This window comes from Vicia villosa, linkage group LG1, assembly GCF_029867415.1.
Source record: "Vicia villosa cultivar HV-30 ecotype Madison, WI linkage group LG1, Vvil1.0, whole genome shotgun sequence".
NCBI lineage: Eukaryota > Viridiplantae > Streptophyta > Magnoliopsida > Fabales > Fabaceae > Vicia > Vicia villosa.
In genome coordinates this window covers 168043847-168059846 of record NC_081180.1, presented here as the reverse complement: position 1 = coordinate 168059846, position 16000 = coordinate 168043847, and the positions used below count along the sequence as shown (strand labels likewise).

Sequence of the window (16000 nt, the reverse complement as noted above, 5' to 3'; positions counted from 1 at the left end):
TACTCATTTTCTAATACAAGAGTTGCTTATGAAAAAAAAATCAAAAGCCATTGAAAAAGTGTGGTCTTGCGGTTGTTGTCAACTCTACTTGTTGTGAATACAATAGCAGTGATTGTGCATGCAATAAGCCAAGAAATGGGTTTCTAAGATTCTAATATGTAAAAAATTGAAGATATGATCTAGGATGCAGAACTTTCTACTGGGGTTATGAACTTCTCATGCGATGCAGGGGGGGCTGACCTACCAGGTTAATAGTGCAACACTTAAGTCAATATGATAGTGAAAAGTTGCGTTTAAATGAGAAAGTATTTGAATACTTGAGAAATGGAATGCTTCCTTCTTTAAATAGAGGAAGCGGTTAGAAATTGAATATGTGTAATAAGGCGTAGATTGTGGCCAACCGTTAGATTGATTTGGATGGTAGGCAGGGTCCTCGCGGAAAGGGTTGTCTGCTTAGAGGGAAAATGAGTCTACTTGTATTGTACTAGATGTTCCATTGCTTTTTTATTGGTCCTTCACTCTTCTGGCCTTATGGAAGGCTCGCAGCAAATATGTTCCACCTAGTGCAATGTATTATTGAAAGAAACATGCACGATAGAGAAATTTTCTTCTATTACCTTCACATATTCCTTAGTAAAGGAAATAGTTACGAGATGCATCCTTTAAAATTCATCCTCAGTCTAACTCCAACCTTCTCAGGCCACTTTCAAAGATTCCCTCAGCTCCTCGACCATTTTACGGGAAGAATCTGGTGCCTTGTTTGCCTTAGTGAGAGCGACATCAAACATGGTCAGTGTTGTTTGTGAAAGTGATAGAAGGGTATTATATTAGTTAGATGGGTAATAATAGAACTTATATTATTAGTATAGTTATTGGGCTTTTAGTAGTGTTTGGGCTTTTATGTTATTATTATTCATGAAGAGTCTTATATAATGTAGTCTCATAGAGACATTTGGGATCAAGGAAAGAAATCAAAGTTTATTTTTTATCTCTATTTTCTTAGTTTATTTTAATGTCTATCTCTTTTAATTGTTGAACCCTAAATTGATAGTCTTGATAGGATTAGCTTCCTATCAATTGGTGCTTTCATTTTCAATCTCTTGCCTAGTATTGAAGATGAATATTTCCATATACAATGGATGTGACGATTGTTATTGGTGGATTTTGTGTACTGAAAAATATTTTGTTACAAATAGAATACCAGAAGAAGAAAAAGTAGCAAGCATTGTTCCAGAATTGAGAGGTCGAGCTCTTCAATGGTGGTTTCAATGGTCTCAAAGGTACTCATCGACAAGCTGGGACGCCTTTAGTAGTGTTTGGGAATGGTTGAGCCTCTGAATAAGTTGAAGATGGAATTGGTTAAAGATGGTGTTTCTGTGCTTGTTTTGACTGGTTTGGGTGGTTCTGGTAAAAGCATTCTTGCTAAGAAGCGGTGTTGGCATCCACAAATCAAAGGCAAATTTGGTGGAAACATTTTCTTTGTTACTGTCTCATACAATCCCAACTTGAAGAACATTATACAGACACTATTTGAGCATTGTGGATGTCGTGTGCCTGAGTTTCAAACCGATGAAGAAGCAGTTACCCGATTGAGACTTCTTTTGAGGCGTTTTGGTAGAAAACCAATACTGTTAGTCTTGGATTATGTTTGGCCTAACCCGGAAGGCTTTGTTGAGAAGTTCAAATTCCAAATGTTAGATTATAAGATTTTGGTGACTTCAAGGGTTGCATTCAGAAGATTTGGCACCCCATGCCAATTGGATCCGCTCGATTATGGTCCTGCAGAGTCCCTTTTCCATCACTTCGCGCAATTGAATCACAATAGCTCATACATGCCTGATCAAAATCTTGTTCGCGAGATTGTGAGAGCTTGTAAGGGTTCGCCGCTAGCGCTTCAGGTCATTGCTGGATCACTTTGTCAGCAGCCTTTTGAGAAGTGGAAAAATATGAAAGAGTTTTTACAGAGTCAATCCATTCTGGAATTTAATATTACTACTATTAACTTGCTTTGTTTCCTTCAACAAAGCTTGGATATATTGGAGGATATCAATCAGAAGGAGTGCTTCATGGATATGGGATTTTTTCCTGAAGACCAGAGGATTCCTGTTACCGTCCTCATTGATATGTGGGCTGAAGATGGTATAAAAGCTATGGCCATTGTCCATGATTTAATCACCAGGAATTTGATTAATGTCATAGCTACAAGGAAAGTTGCAACAGAAACAGGCCTGAATGAACTTTCTGGTGCGGGAAAGATCAAGAACATTCATTTTGTTGAGCAAGGTTTGCGGGAATTGGCTTCTCTGAAGGTAGAAGAAGCATTTGGCAGTTGCTTTGGCTCAACATAGGCGACCGAGTTTATTGAAAGCTGATGCAACACTGAAAGTTCTCCAATGGGATCCGGGAACAATATCTCCACTCTCATATTTATTTTCGAACCTTGAGGACAAGGTTCATGTGAACCCCGCGGCAATGATAGAAGGGTATTATATTAGTTAGATGGGTAATAATAGAACTTATATTATTAGTATTGTTATTGGGCTTTTAGTAGTGTTTGGGCTTTTATGTTATTATTATTCATGAAGAGTCTTATATAATGTAGTCTCATAGAGACATTTGGGATCAAGGAAAGAAATCAAAGTTTATTTTTTATCTCTATTTTCTTAGTTTATTTTAATGTCTATCTCTTTTAATTGTTGAACCCTAAATTGATAGTCTTGTAGGATTAGCTTCCTATCAGAAAGGGCTAGAGCTTTATATTTCTTCTTCACTTCTCATATTAGTGATTGTGCTTGCTCAACTAGTGTGTCATGATACCTCAAAGGTCCAATAGCATGCCTTATCCCCAAAAGTAGGCTAGACGTCTCTGAGCTCTTTTAGGTTCCGATCTTTCTCAATTGTAATAGCACGGACACGTTCTTTAGAAACTTCTTTTTCTCTTTAAATACGGTCGAGAAATAAGACCTCTCCCCTCCGAGCAACATCAAAGGCCAAGATGATCATGTTAGACTAAAAATTCTCTCTAAATGATTCGACAAAGAGTGATAGCAAACTAGTTAAAAACAACTAAGTGTGAAAAGACTCATTCTTCGACACATTGACTACGTCGACCAAGAGGGTTCAACTAATGTGGTAGACGTGGTTTAGAAAATTCTAAGGAACATATCCAAAATATTAGGATCACTCTCTCTTCAAAACATGTCCAGAATCTCGAAAAGGTTTGCGTAAATCCAACCTTCAACAAAGTGTCAAGTTCGACACGTTGATCAGATGTTAAGGACTTAGCATATTTTCAAAGATTCAATCAAACCAATGATGTCTCGATAACCCTATGGAAGTAAAAACTCTCGACAGAGGCGGTTAGAAGGTTTCAAAGGAAGTTATCAAATTGATTGTGGGTTTGCAGTTGTTTCAACACTAAGAATGCGTGGAAACAAGTTAGGAGTTTGAAGCACACGTAAGGGGATACGCGTCGATTACTAAGGAAATGATCGTTGTCGAGGGTTATCATTTTAGTAATATATCATATAGGCTCGTGCATGTAATCATGGTTGCAAAATCTCATTTATTCTCTATAGAACTAAAGTACCAAAATCCCATTTATTCTATATAAAACTAAAGCACCAAAATCCCATTTTAGTAGTATATCTTGCAGGCTCTATCCTCTCTCTTGCTTTTTTTTAAGTCTTTTGTAGCCAAAGCATTTATGTTAAATGTCATTTGCCTTGTTTATTGTCTATCATCTTTATCCAAGGTTTACTGTTTACATCCAGATTGTTACTATTCAAACATTTAAATGCAAATCAAAAATACTTTTCATTGTATCCTTTTTCTACAGAAATTGTCCTTGAGATTTTTCGATTTAGTCTCTTAAGTGAACTAAACTCGTGATTGTGTACTAAGAACACCACAGTAAATAGGTCAATGCCTTTCGATTATATTATGCCAGATCGACTAATTACTTATGGCGGACAACTTTAACATTGCTAAAAAAAGTATGTGTATTCCTCTTAAAAAATAGAATCCATGTTCGCCCCGACCGTTCTTGGACCAGGGATGAAAAGAAGCAAGAGGGCAAGGACATCAAATATGGTGATGCCCCTTCTATAGAGCCAGGTTCCCCTAAGTCTTGCTCAAGCTTTAAAGTCATAAGACGAGCATCATTTCCTCCCGAGGCACCTACAACTCAGGAATAATGGTCGAACTTCCCCCAGCCACAAGCGGTGATGAGCATGGAGCATCTTCCACTGTTATCTAGTTGGAAGAACCGCATACCTCTACTTGTACCATGATGAGTAAGAAAAAGGTAACTAATCCAACAAGGGGCTCTGTAGTTTGAACCCTACTAGTAGCTGGAGAATTGATAGCATCCATAAGGAGATGAACGAACCGAGTCTTTATTTTATAAAATTTCATTTTGTCTGCAAACTAATAATAGATATGTTAGAAGGTAAAAACACAAAAAATATATTCAATAAAAGAGGATCGATCCCATATTCACTTACTAAAAATTATCTTCGTAGCCTTTTTTTGAGTTGGCGTTCACCAGTAAGCGTGTCTTTATGTACCAATTCCTTTAGTACTTTTCCCCTCTATCAGAAGGGACTATGCCATTTGTGGATCTATGTGTTTGCAATTATAACTCTAACTATCCTAAGGTTGTTGAATGTGTTGGTGTTTTGATGACGACAATGTTAATGCTTGTTAAAGTTGGTGGTGATATCTTTCCAACTCTCTGATGACACTAATTAAGGTGAAGGCATTTCCAGCCTCATCAAGTAAAAGATCAAGATTCTAGTGAAGTGCTTGTAAGATCGGTGTATCTGACAAGGAATTAAATGTTTCAGAGTTGTGAAAGAGAGAAAATGTGAAAGCTCGTCTGCTCGTGTATCTCTAAGTGACCAGAGTCTTGTGAAAGTAGGAAAGTAACTCCTAAGATACTAAGTCAACTCACATACATACACCTAAAAGGTTGTAAGTACTCTCTTTATTTGATAAAATCACCTAAAAATGGTTTTAGTGCCTAGCCAACTAATTAGGGGAGTGTCTGATTGAGTGGAAGCTTTTTTCCATCTAAATAATTCATTAGACGAATAACCTAATCAATTGTATTTTGTTTGGTTGAGTTTAAAATCAAATGGGACAATCTTTTGATGATTGATAACAGTTAAATATCAAAACCTTCCATTTTTGGCTTGAGCAATCGATTATTGATGCTTTATAATAGATTAGCCTAATTGATTATCCCATTAATTTGGCCCATGTACTATTTCATTTTTTAGACTAATTTTCTCTAATATAAATAAGGCATCTCGTCATTCGAAATTCCACCAAAATCATGTGTTATCCTATTTCTTACTATTTTATTACTCTTCTCTTCACTCTTTAATATTTTCTCTTCACAAAAGTTGTATTAGTGTCTTGTAAGTGAAAACTACTACCTCCGTTCCTTTTTATAAGAGACAAGTCATTTTTTAGGTTCATTGAATAACTAATGTATTTGGTCTTTTTATAGACTAGATACATTGATTATTCAATGAATCTAAAAAGTGAATTTTCTCTTATAAAAAGGAACGGAGGTAGTACTAGTGAGGAAAATTTTGTATAATTGTCGTGCCATTATTTTATTTCAAGAGTGCAATACTATAGAAGGTTACAGTTTGGTTCTTAAGATTAATCATTAAAAATCTCTTTTTAGTTATAAAATTCAGTCTAGTAAAAGTTTTGTTAGGTTATGGCAATCAGTTGGTAAAATCCCTGCTTAGTTCACGAGCTCAGCCCATGTAAAATTTGTCTTTTGGTTGAGGGAATTATCTTGTGTGCAATCTCTCAATTCGCTTGTATAAAAGGTTTGTGGGCATTACCTATAAAAACTCAAGTTTTAGTGGAACTCTCAAGAAGATCTCTTAGGGATAGGACTAGGCCAACAATCGGTCAAACCTGTATAAGTCTAGGTGTCATCTCTCTAACCCAATCTATTAAATTTTATCATTTACTTTATTTCTTTATTTTCTTTCCGTTGCTTTTCTCTCATAGATTTTGCTTTACTAACATAATTTGTTGTTTTTAAGTCAAAAAATTTCAAATTACTCACAAATTTTAAAGACCACAATTCATCTCCCTCTTGTGCTAGGAGTAACTTGTCCAAGAAATGGCATTAGAATTTAACTCATGTTAAAGACTAATCGTCCTAAAAGGAAATGACTTTGATTTCTTCACTAAACAAACTCTAATTCTTTAATGGATCGTGGTATTTAGAAGGTTGTGAAGGAAGGTCCATTTTTGCTTACACACGAAGTTGATAATGTTGAAGTTAAAGGCAGTTCCCTTTTGTTCCTACACGGTGCAACTTGAAAGTGAAAACTGTCATCACTGACGATCTTGGTCTTAATGGGCTTTTTCAAGTTTATCACTGCAAAACTACAAAAAAAAAAGTGGGACATCCTCCGAATTATTCATTTAGGAAATACTAAGGTAAAAAGGACAAGGTTGGGAACATTAACCCATGAGAATGATCTTTTCATAATGAAACCTAAACACCACATAAGTTAAATGCAAACATGATTCACCCATTTCATTATTCATATGCGAACTCTAGGGAAAACATTTTCAAATAAGGAACTAGTCATAAAAATTCTTAGATGTCTAAATCGTAGCTGACAAGCTAAATTCATTACGATTTGTGAATCTAGTGATTTGGTAAATAAGGATACCCACACTTGATTTGGAAAATTACAGGAACATGAGATAGAACTAAAAAGACTTGCCATAAATGAAGAAGGAGAAAATAAAAACAAAAGTCTAGCATCCAAGGCCGAAGAATATGACTCTGATTGTAACATGCCTCTTATCGTTAAGAACTTCAAAATATTCTTAAAGAATAATAAGAAGAAAAAAGAAAAGCAAGAAAAAGATGAGGGAAAAACACCATCAATTCCAACATGCTACAGTTGCAAAAAAGAAAGGACACATCATGTTATATTGTCCCCTAGCTAAAAATGCATATCAAAAAAAATTAACAGATCCTCATAAAAAGGGAAATAAAGCTTATGTTGCATGGGAAGACAATGATATGGAATTCTAAGACAATGAAGAAGAAGAAGAAGAAGTCAGTATTTCTGTCATGACAAATCATCAAGACGATAAGGTAACCTCTTACTTCTCCTATCATAATCTTTTTCCGTATTTGTAATGGAACAAATTATCTCCACATCCAAGGATATTATTTCCTCTCTTGAACTTAAAAATAAAAACCTTGAAAGAGAAATATAAATCCTTGAAGAGAGACAGAATGATCCAGTTCAAAGTCCATCCACTTCAAACAAAGATGATGAACCTAACAAGTGTAACAAATATGATAATTTGAAGAAAAAAAGAAAATTTTGATCTTCAAAAAGCACTTGTCAAGTTCACCAAAGGAGAAGATAGCTTGAATCTTTTGTTAGAAAATCAAAGATTCTCTTACAACAAATTTGACCTCGTCTATGAACTGAATAATAATAGTAAAATTTTTGATAACATTTGTAATTCCAAAACCACTTCCCATTGTAAAACCTTAAAATTCAACTACTATAGTAAAGAAGGACACATTTCTATGTTCTGTTTCATTAAGAAAATTCATGAGCGGAAAAAAGGGCATCTTTCTTCATATTTTTACGAAAAATAGTGTGAACCCAAATCAGAAATCTATCTTCCTCTATAAATGCCTATATCTCTAAGAAAAATAAGAAGAATGTTTATGAAACAAAAAGCAAAAGAACCAAGATAATATGAGTACCTAAAGTTAAGACCTAACCCTTTCTTTGCAAAAATACTTTATAGTCTCAAACACCAAAAGGTATCTTGATAACACCTGTTCAAAGCATAAGATAGGTGATAAAACCTTATTCTCCACCTTCTTTCCTAAATAAAGAGGATTTGTCTCTTATGGAGATAATAATAAAGGAAAAGTTCTAAGGTGTGACACTGTTGGTAAGTCCCTCGGTCCAACAGTTGGGGAATTCTCTTGGTTAAAGGGTTGGAGCATGGTTTACTTAGTATAAGTCAATTATGTGATAAAGGTAACACTGTAACGATTGACTATTTTGGTTGCAAAGTCATAAAACTAAATCAAACCAAACTCTTTTTAGAAGCTCAAGAAGTGGAAATACCTACATAATGAATTTAAATAAAATTCCATCAAATAATGTATGTCCCATGATTAACGAGGATGAATCTTGGCTATGTCATAGGAGACTAGCTCACATCCACATGGATTACTTGAATAAGTTGCTCCAATCAAGCAAGATGTTTTTAATTTCTCTCTCTTCTTTGCGAGGGGGTGTGGACATGGTTTCCTGAACCAATTAGGTCCACATTGACGATTGACAAAGGGTGCCATGGTCGAAACAAAAGTCTTGCCTTTATAAAAGAGGTCGATGTAAGCACCAAAAACCTTTTGAGAAGCAATTTTACCATCATCAGGAGTGAGTTGGGCAAACCTAGAACCTTCAAAGCAGGCCTCTAGGTTAGGGGGAATACTGGCCTTCAGTGAGGATTCAAAAGTGACATTGAGCCAGAGCTGCAAGAGGTAAACAAGACCATCCACTTGAAGGATTTCAAGGTTGGTTCTCTCTATGAGGTAACTATCAGTTAACCCCAAGGACTCACAAGGCCCATACACGATGAATTTTCCAAGGCAAACATCGACATTCTCATGCAGAAGAGTGGCAAGAAGGACAAATTTTTGGCCACTTGAATAGATTTGGAACAAAAAAATAATGGGAGAACCAGTCAGTAAGAAAAGTTATGTGTTCGTAAGCTCCCACTGTGTCAAACGAACCACATTGCTCCTTAATGAAAAGGAATCGTCCTTTATAAAGATATAGTCAGGTGTGGTATTGGTGACTCTGGAGCGTTCAAAATGTATCATGATTGGTTTAATACAAATAATAGCAGTAATGTTAAAAAGGGTGGGAGTTATCATTCCACAAGGGAGGTGAAATGTGTTGGTGCTGGTTTCCCAGAAACACATGACAGCAAGAAGCATATGAGGGTTAACACTAGGCCTTACTCTAGAGAGTAGAGAGTTGTATCATGTCAGAGATACCTTGGTCTTTACATGCATGTTGTTTCTTTTGTTGAACCCTGTCTAACCATGTGATATATGCTAAGTTATCGTCATTGGAAGGAGACACCCTAAATACATTATTTTTCATGAAACTAAAGTCAAAAGGTTGATCAAGATTTACACAAAGGGAATCTGGGAAAGAAATCTTTCTGAATAAAGGATTTCTTAATGTGTCTAGGAAGAGGGCCCATAAATTTTAAAATGGTACATGCTATGGAGTAAGGTATTAACGATGTGGAATACCAAATCGTTCTTTTATCTTCTTCCATGGGAGGTTATGGCACATGGGTGTGATCATCAATGATGATGGATTCATCGATTTCAGCAGCAAAAGGCAAGTGTAGAGCAAGTCAGGAAGCACATTGAGGAGCCATTATTGTTCTCTCAAAAAAATTGGGGAAGAAAGTGTGTGAAGAAGATGACATGACTCTTTTAAGCTCTTCAGGGTTTTTTCAGTTTCTTTGTTTTTGGAGAGGAAATGGAGGAAGAGAATAAGAGTTGACGAAAAACGCTTAAATAGCAAAAGGAAAGAAGAGTAAACGTTTCAGTTTTCCCTCCAAAAGTGGACAAGTGGCACGATGTGAGCCGATATATGGCGCAAAGTTGTGGGAAAAGATGATTTTCTGAAAATTTAAAAGATTTATTCTTTTAAATTTTATTAGTATTAGTGGCTAATTAACCTCTTAGGAAATATGGGCTAATGATTAGTCTTTCATAGGCACGGTCTGACATGACAGTTTGTTGTAAAGTTAATCATGATTATTGAGAAAATCCCATTGGTGTGACGTGGCGTGTGCAGGCTATTGTAAACTGTGTCGAAGTAGTTACAAAAAGTCACCTTTCATCCATCTGACACATATGATCGAAAGTGACAATTTTGGGGGGCATTTGTTATAGCCTGTAAATTCCAGCTAAAAGGAATCTAATAAATGATAGCTCGTTGAGAAATGCTAAGTGTTGGTAGCATTAATTAACATGCTTCGACAGAAACAATCCCTTCGATTGGGAAGTCTTGACAAACATGATAGACATGGTCTGGAAGAATCACAATAATAGATACACAAGAGTAGGATCACTCTTTTAAGTCAAAGAGTCAGTTGAAGAAATGAGCGTCGATGAGTATCACATCAGACGGTTTGAAGAAGTAGTTAATGACTCTGAGCAGTTACGAACGTAGGAAATTGGATATTTCAGCAATTTTTGAAGCCTGATGACGGGGAGGCATTTCAGAAGGATAAACTGCATGTGAAGACGTGTCGTCCATTTGAAGATATAACTATCGTCGGCGATTATTTTAGACTAGTATAAGTAGCATACTCATACATTGTAATAGAGGTCACAAAGTTCCATACATTCTCTCTTTATAATTGAAGTGCCTGAGTCAAAGAGCAAAACAATTTGTGAGGAACAATGTATGAATCTACATTCTTTCTTTTCATTATGTTTTTGTTTCCTTAAATAAAACATATGTCTTTACTGTCTCCCGTCTTTACTTTTTGTTTAATGTCATTTATTACATTTTATATACTTGTCATTTATCAAAGTTTTTCTTCAGTTAAGATTTGCATTTATGTTGTCGTTATGCAATCAGTTACATTTAATTCAGATAGACTACTTTTCATACAAATACTTCACTCAAATTGCTCGTGAGATTTTTCAAGTTAATCTCACAAATACACTAAACTCGTGATTATTTTTATAAAAAAAAAAACACATGTAAACACCACCTCACATTCATTTCTAGTTCCTAATTTTTTTTTATAAGAAAACTATAAGTAACAATAATGGAGGATAAGATAATCAAAGTCTTTTTTTTTTTATAAGCAAATCAAAGTCTAATTGATCTTACTTGAAAAACGAATTGCTACCATTCTAGAGATAAAAATCAATTTTACTAAAAAAACTAATCAAAAGTCTCAAAGTGTATGTTGAAGTCAAAATTGATTTTAAAAGTGTATACTTTATGTTCAGATGTTTGATTGTCTTTTATAATAGCAGGGTGAAATGAAGTAAGTAAGCATCTTGCCAATTGCATGTATTATCATAATACTATTCAACTTCATTTTTGGCGGCATTTTAAATAAACTATAATTCACAGTGAGTGAAGCCGCCATTGATTATTGAATAAATTCAACTTTGGTGAGCCAATATTACTTGAATATGATTTGGATTTAAGATCATGACAAATTAAGAAACATTGAATTCACACTTCACTTCCAATAACAAAAACAACATCAAGTTCAACAAATTACACACACAACTTTTCATCATCAACAACAACAACACTAACAAACTTAACATTAATGGCGAAAAACTGCTTCGACCCCAAAACGATGACGTATTACTCACCAAGACAACCAATCCACCTTCCCACCGATCCTAATCTCTCCCTAACCACCTTCCTCTTCCAATCCACTTCCTCCGTCATCGACACCATCGCCCTCGCCGACGCCCAAACTGGTGACTCCCTTACCTTCCGCCAACTTGAAACACAAGTCACCGCCCTCTCCCGCTCCTTACTCCGCCTCGGCGTCCAACAAGGCGACGTCGTTTTTCTATTCGCAGCTAACTCCATACGCTTCCCTGTCTGCTTCTTAGCTATAGTTTCCATAGGTGCTATTGCCACCACCTGTAGTCCTTTATACACCGTCTCCGAACTCACCAAGCAAATCCAAGATTCCAAACCGAAAATCGTCGTTACCGTATCAGAGCTTCTACACAAAATCGAACAAGTACCCTTAGATTTACCTTCAATATTGCTTGACGATTCTTCAACCAGAGTATTATCCTCGAAAATATTCAGTTCTTTGGTTTGGGACTTCAAGGATCTTATCAGAGAGTTAAACAACAGCCCCGACGAGATGCATGCAAACAGTGTTGTTTCGCAGTCCGACGTGGCGGTGATCCTATACTCTTCGGGAACCACCGGGAGAAGTAAGGGAGTGATGCTGACTCACCGAAACTTCATAGCGGCCGCGTTGGCGGGAGTAGCGGATCAGGAACACTACGGGGAAGGGAAGAATGTGTTCTTATGTTTGGCGCCAATGCATCATGTATTGGGATTGGGAATGATAACGTACACGCAGCTGCGGAGAGGGGATATGGTTGTATCGATGGCTAGATTTGAACTGGAGAAGACTTTGGCAGCTATCCAAAAGTTTAGGGTGACGCATTTGTACGTTGCTCCACCGGTGATGATGGAGCTGATCAAGCATCGTGACGTTGTGAGCAGTTATGACTTGTCTTCGCTGAAACAACTCGCCGGAGGGGCTGCTCCTTTGGGGAAAGATGTGATGCAAGAGTGTTCTAAGATTCTACCCCAAGTTGAAATCATTCAGGTATAGTTAAGAAAAATATAGTACTACTTGTCATTCACTATATTTGTATTTGATTGTGATATGAATACATTATATATGTTGTGTGTGATAATTGTGGCAGGGTTATGGCATGACGGAAGCATGTGGACTTATTTCCTATGAAAATCCACACCAGGAATGGTTTGTTTCTGGTTTAGGATCAACTGGAACGCTAGTTCCAAATGTAGAATCTCGAATTGTTAGTTTGGAAACATTTAAGCCTCTTCCACCCAATCAATTAGGGGAAATTTGGTTTAGAGGACCTATTATGATGAAAGGTAAGATTGATCTACTACTTATCTAGTTTGCATTTAAATTAATTTGATTCTGATTGGAATCTTATTCTGCATATTTTTTTCAGGATACTTTAACAATCCAGAAGCAACAAAACAGACCATTAATGATGAGGGTTGGTTGATTACCGGAGATCTTGGATATTTTGATGAAAAAGGGCAGCTATTTGTTGTGGATCGAATAAAAGAGCTTATCAAATGTAGCGGATATCAAGTATGATACAAATTTATTGAATATAATCATAGATAAAGTAATAATGTGTGTTCTGCCCATCAACTTAGTGAATTTAGCTTACTAAACTGCTCATTTCCATTATGTAGGTGGCGCCTGCTGAGCTTGAAGATTTACTGGTTTCTCACCCTGAAATTTCTGATGCTGGAGTGATCCCGTAAGTCATATTTTTATGTAGATTCTATACTCTCATTGTTTTCTCTGAAGAGGATTAACACTATTTTACTTACCACCTCGTTTTTGGAAAGAAATAATATTGACTCATATGGACTTGTTGGTGTCAATTTCAAATCAGATCCCCTGATGCCAAAGCTGGTGAGGTTCCGGTGGCTTTTGTTATTCGCTCACCCAATAGCTCGATAACCCAAGAGGACATTCTGAAGTTTGTGGCAAAACAGGTAAGTTAGGAATAAGAAGTAGATTATAAATCATGTTGTCTTCTTTCTGTCACAAACCAATACTTGTGAAGGTAGCAAATACAAGAGTTTGAAGGTTGCTTGTTTTCTGAATTGATTCATTTCCTTTGTCCAGGTTGCACCATACAAAAGGTTGCGGCGAGTGACTTTTATAGAGAGAATTCCAAAGTCACCCACTGGAAAGATCTTAAGAAAGGATCTTGTAATTTTGGATAGACAAAAGATATCAAAGTTATAGGGTGTTAATGCCTTGGAAGACTCTGATCTACATATTATGAAGGTTCTGGTCACTTCATAACATGTATCACGGATGACAGATATGTTTTCTAGAAGGAGTGCTATGTTTTTTTTGCTTGTAGAAAAATAAGAGTCATGTACTGAGAACCATGGCATTCAAAAAAAAGAAAATGCTGAGAACCTTTATTTTTTAACTCGGGCATATATTCATAAATACAAAGTTCTCAATTCTTATTTAATGGTGATACTAAATTAGTTTACACATTAAGGATCGGAATTAAGTGTGGCAAAGCAGGTCGCCCGCTCCGTCTTAAATCTGTCAAAAAATAAGCGGGACGGACAAGCGCGGCAAGTAAAATGAGCATAAAAATCATGTCCGCCCAACTAAGATGGCGGATTGGTGTGCAGCGGACTTGCCTGCCTACTTTTTATTTATATTTTTGTCATTTTTTTTAAATAGATTAATAGGCTTTATTTACTTTTTAAATTAAATTTTTAAATTAAATGATTCACTTATCTTTTAAAATATTTTTTTTTATAAAAGCATCTTTTTAACAAATTTTACTTAAAAAAATTATATATATAGAGGAGGGATATATTTACTCCAGGAGTAAGTTATTATAACTTACTCCAAATCTATACCATTGATTCTTCTCAATCTAACGGTTAAAAATAATAAGTAATAGTTTTCTCTCTCCACATTTAATTACTTATTATTTTTATCCATTAGATTAAGAAGAATCAATGGTCTAGATTTGTAGTAAGTTATAATAACTTAGACCACCTCCAGCGGTGGTTCTTCACATGGGTTTGCCAGCATGGCAAACATTTGAAGACAACTTTTTCTTGGCATGCTAACTCCACCTGGCCATCGGATTAATAGCATACAACGGTTCTTTCATTATTTTAATATTTTAATATTAAATGTAGCCGTTGGTAACGGCTAGTTTTTTTTTTTTTAAGTTATTTTTTGTTATAAATATAGTTTTGTGAAAAAAATTAACCAACACAAATTTTACCAACACTTTTATTTTCTCTTCAATTTCAAATTTCCCTCTCACAATTTCAGCATTTTAGCTCAAATTTTCATTTTTGTTTTACTTCAAATTACAATTGTTTAGGTCAAATGGATCCTAATCATTTTCATTATCAACAACTTATGTTCAATTTCATGCAAAATTATCAAAATCCTAATCCTCAAAATTCTCAAATTCCACCGATGCCACCATTTTCTACTCAAGTTCCACCGTTTTCTACTCAACCATTTTCTACTCAAGTTCCACCATTTTCTACTCAAGTTCCACCATTTTCTACTCAAGTTGGCACTGAAAAAGAAGAAAGGGTTGTTGTTAAAAAAAAATCTCGAGAGCACTTTACAAGGGATGAGGATATACTACTTATCCAATCATGGCTCAATGTTTCAAAGGATCCAATTGTGGGAGTTGATCAAAAGGCTGAAAGATTTTGGGTAAGAGTCGCTGCCAATTATAACGAGTATCGTGGGCAATCGCGGGAAAAGTTAAAGGGACAATTAAAGTGCCGATGGCATCGAATAAATAGCTTGGTTCAAAATTTTGTTGGGTGTTACAAACAAGCTGTTAATGGAAAGAAAAGTGGGACATCGGAGAACGATATCATGGCCGCTGCAAATGCATTTTTTGCTCAGGATCAAGGTACAACATTCAATCTTGAGTACGCATGGCGATTGTTAAAAGATGAACCTAAATGAATGGGAGAATCGATTGGAAGTTCTTCAAAAATAACAAAGACTTATGCTAGTGAGGCATCATCGGATAACCCGGATACACCTTCAAGTTATGAGTTTAACTCATCATCACCAATGGAGCGTCCAATGGGACAAAAAGCAGCAAAAAGGAAGGGTAAGGCAAAGGAAATTCCAAATGCAACGCAAGATGCAAGGAATAAAAGATTAACGTCAATGGAAAGACTAGCGCAAAGTAAGGAGGACGAGATAGAATTAAAGGTAGTGCAACTAATGATGAAAGACACTTCTACTATGAGCGATAGTCAACGAGATATTCATGAAAAATATTGTAATAAGATGAAAAAAAATATGGAATGTAGTTAGTATCACTTATGTAAAATGGTCATTAGTACCACTTTAATTTATCAACACCTATGTAACATGGTCATTAATACCACTTTAATTTATCAACACCTATGTAACATGGTCATTAATACCACTTTAAATTATAATAAATATTATGTCATTCAAACTAGCCGTTATTCAAACTAGCCGTTATTCAAACTAGTCGTTATTCAAACTAGTCGTTATTCAAACTAGCCGTTATTCAAACTAGCCGTTATCCAAACTAGCCGTTATTCAAACCATTATA

General features: G+C 35.7%; 3 protein-coding genes across 3 annotated transcripts; all 3 read left to right on the top strand.

Moving 5' to 3' along the window:
- The first annotated feature begins 1322 nt into the window (after window positions 1-1322).
- On the top strand, window positions 1323-2348 carry LOC131659124 (probable disease resistance protein At5g66900). Its single transcript, XM_058928360.1, has one exon. The coding sequence runs from the start codon at window positions 1323-1325 to the stop codon at window positions 2346-2348; it is 1026 nt and encodes a 341-aa protein (XP_058784343.1).
- Window positions 2349-11296: 8948 nt separating this feature from the next.
- Window positions 11297-13911, top strand: LOC131644626 (probable CoA ligase CCL10). Its single transcript, XM_058915179.1, has 6 exons — window positions 11297-12447; window positions 12548-12743; window positions 12827-12972; window positions 13080-13147; window positions 13286-13388; window positions 13522-13911. The coding sequence occupies exons 1-6, from the start codon at window positions 11413-11415 to the stop codon at window positions 13642-13644; spliced, it is 1671 nt and encodes a 556-aa protein (XP_058771162.1). The 5' UTR covers window positions 11297-11412; the 3' UTR covers window positions 13645-13911.
- An 858-nt stretch (window positions 13912-14769) lies between these two features.
- LOC131659116 (glutathione S-transferase T3-like) lies at window positions 14770-15372 on the top strand. Its single transcript, XM_058928355.1, has one exon. The coding sequence runs from the start codon at window positions 14770-14772 to the stop codon at window positions 15370-15372; it is 603 nt and encodes a 200-aa protein (XP_058784338.1).
- Window positions 15373-16000: the final 628 nt, after the last annotated feature.

Excerpts from the sequence above, each read along its gene's own strand:
- LOC131659124 (XM_058928360.1), top strand. The coding sequence starts at position 1,323 with ATGGTTGAGCCTCTGAATAAGTTGAAGATGGAATTGGTTAAAGATGGT.
- LOC131644626 (XM_058915179.1), top strand. The coding sequence starts at position 11,413 with ATGGCGAAAAACTGCTTCGACCCCAAAACGATGACGTATTACTCACCA. Across the intron at positions 13,148-13,285 it reads TCTGATGCTGGAGTGATCCC|ATCCCCTGATGCCAAAGCTG; the intron begins GTAAGTCATATT and ends ATTTCAAATCAG. Across the intron at positions 13,389-13,521 it reads TGAAGTTTGTGGCAAAACAG|GTTGCACCATACAAAAGGTT; the intron begins GTAAGTTAGGAA and ends TCCTTTGTCCAG.
- LOC131659116 (XM_058928355.1), top strand. The coding sequence starts at position 14,770 with ATGGATCCTAATCATTTTCATTATCAACAACTTATGTTCAATTTCATG.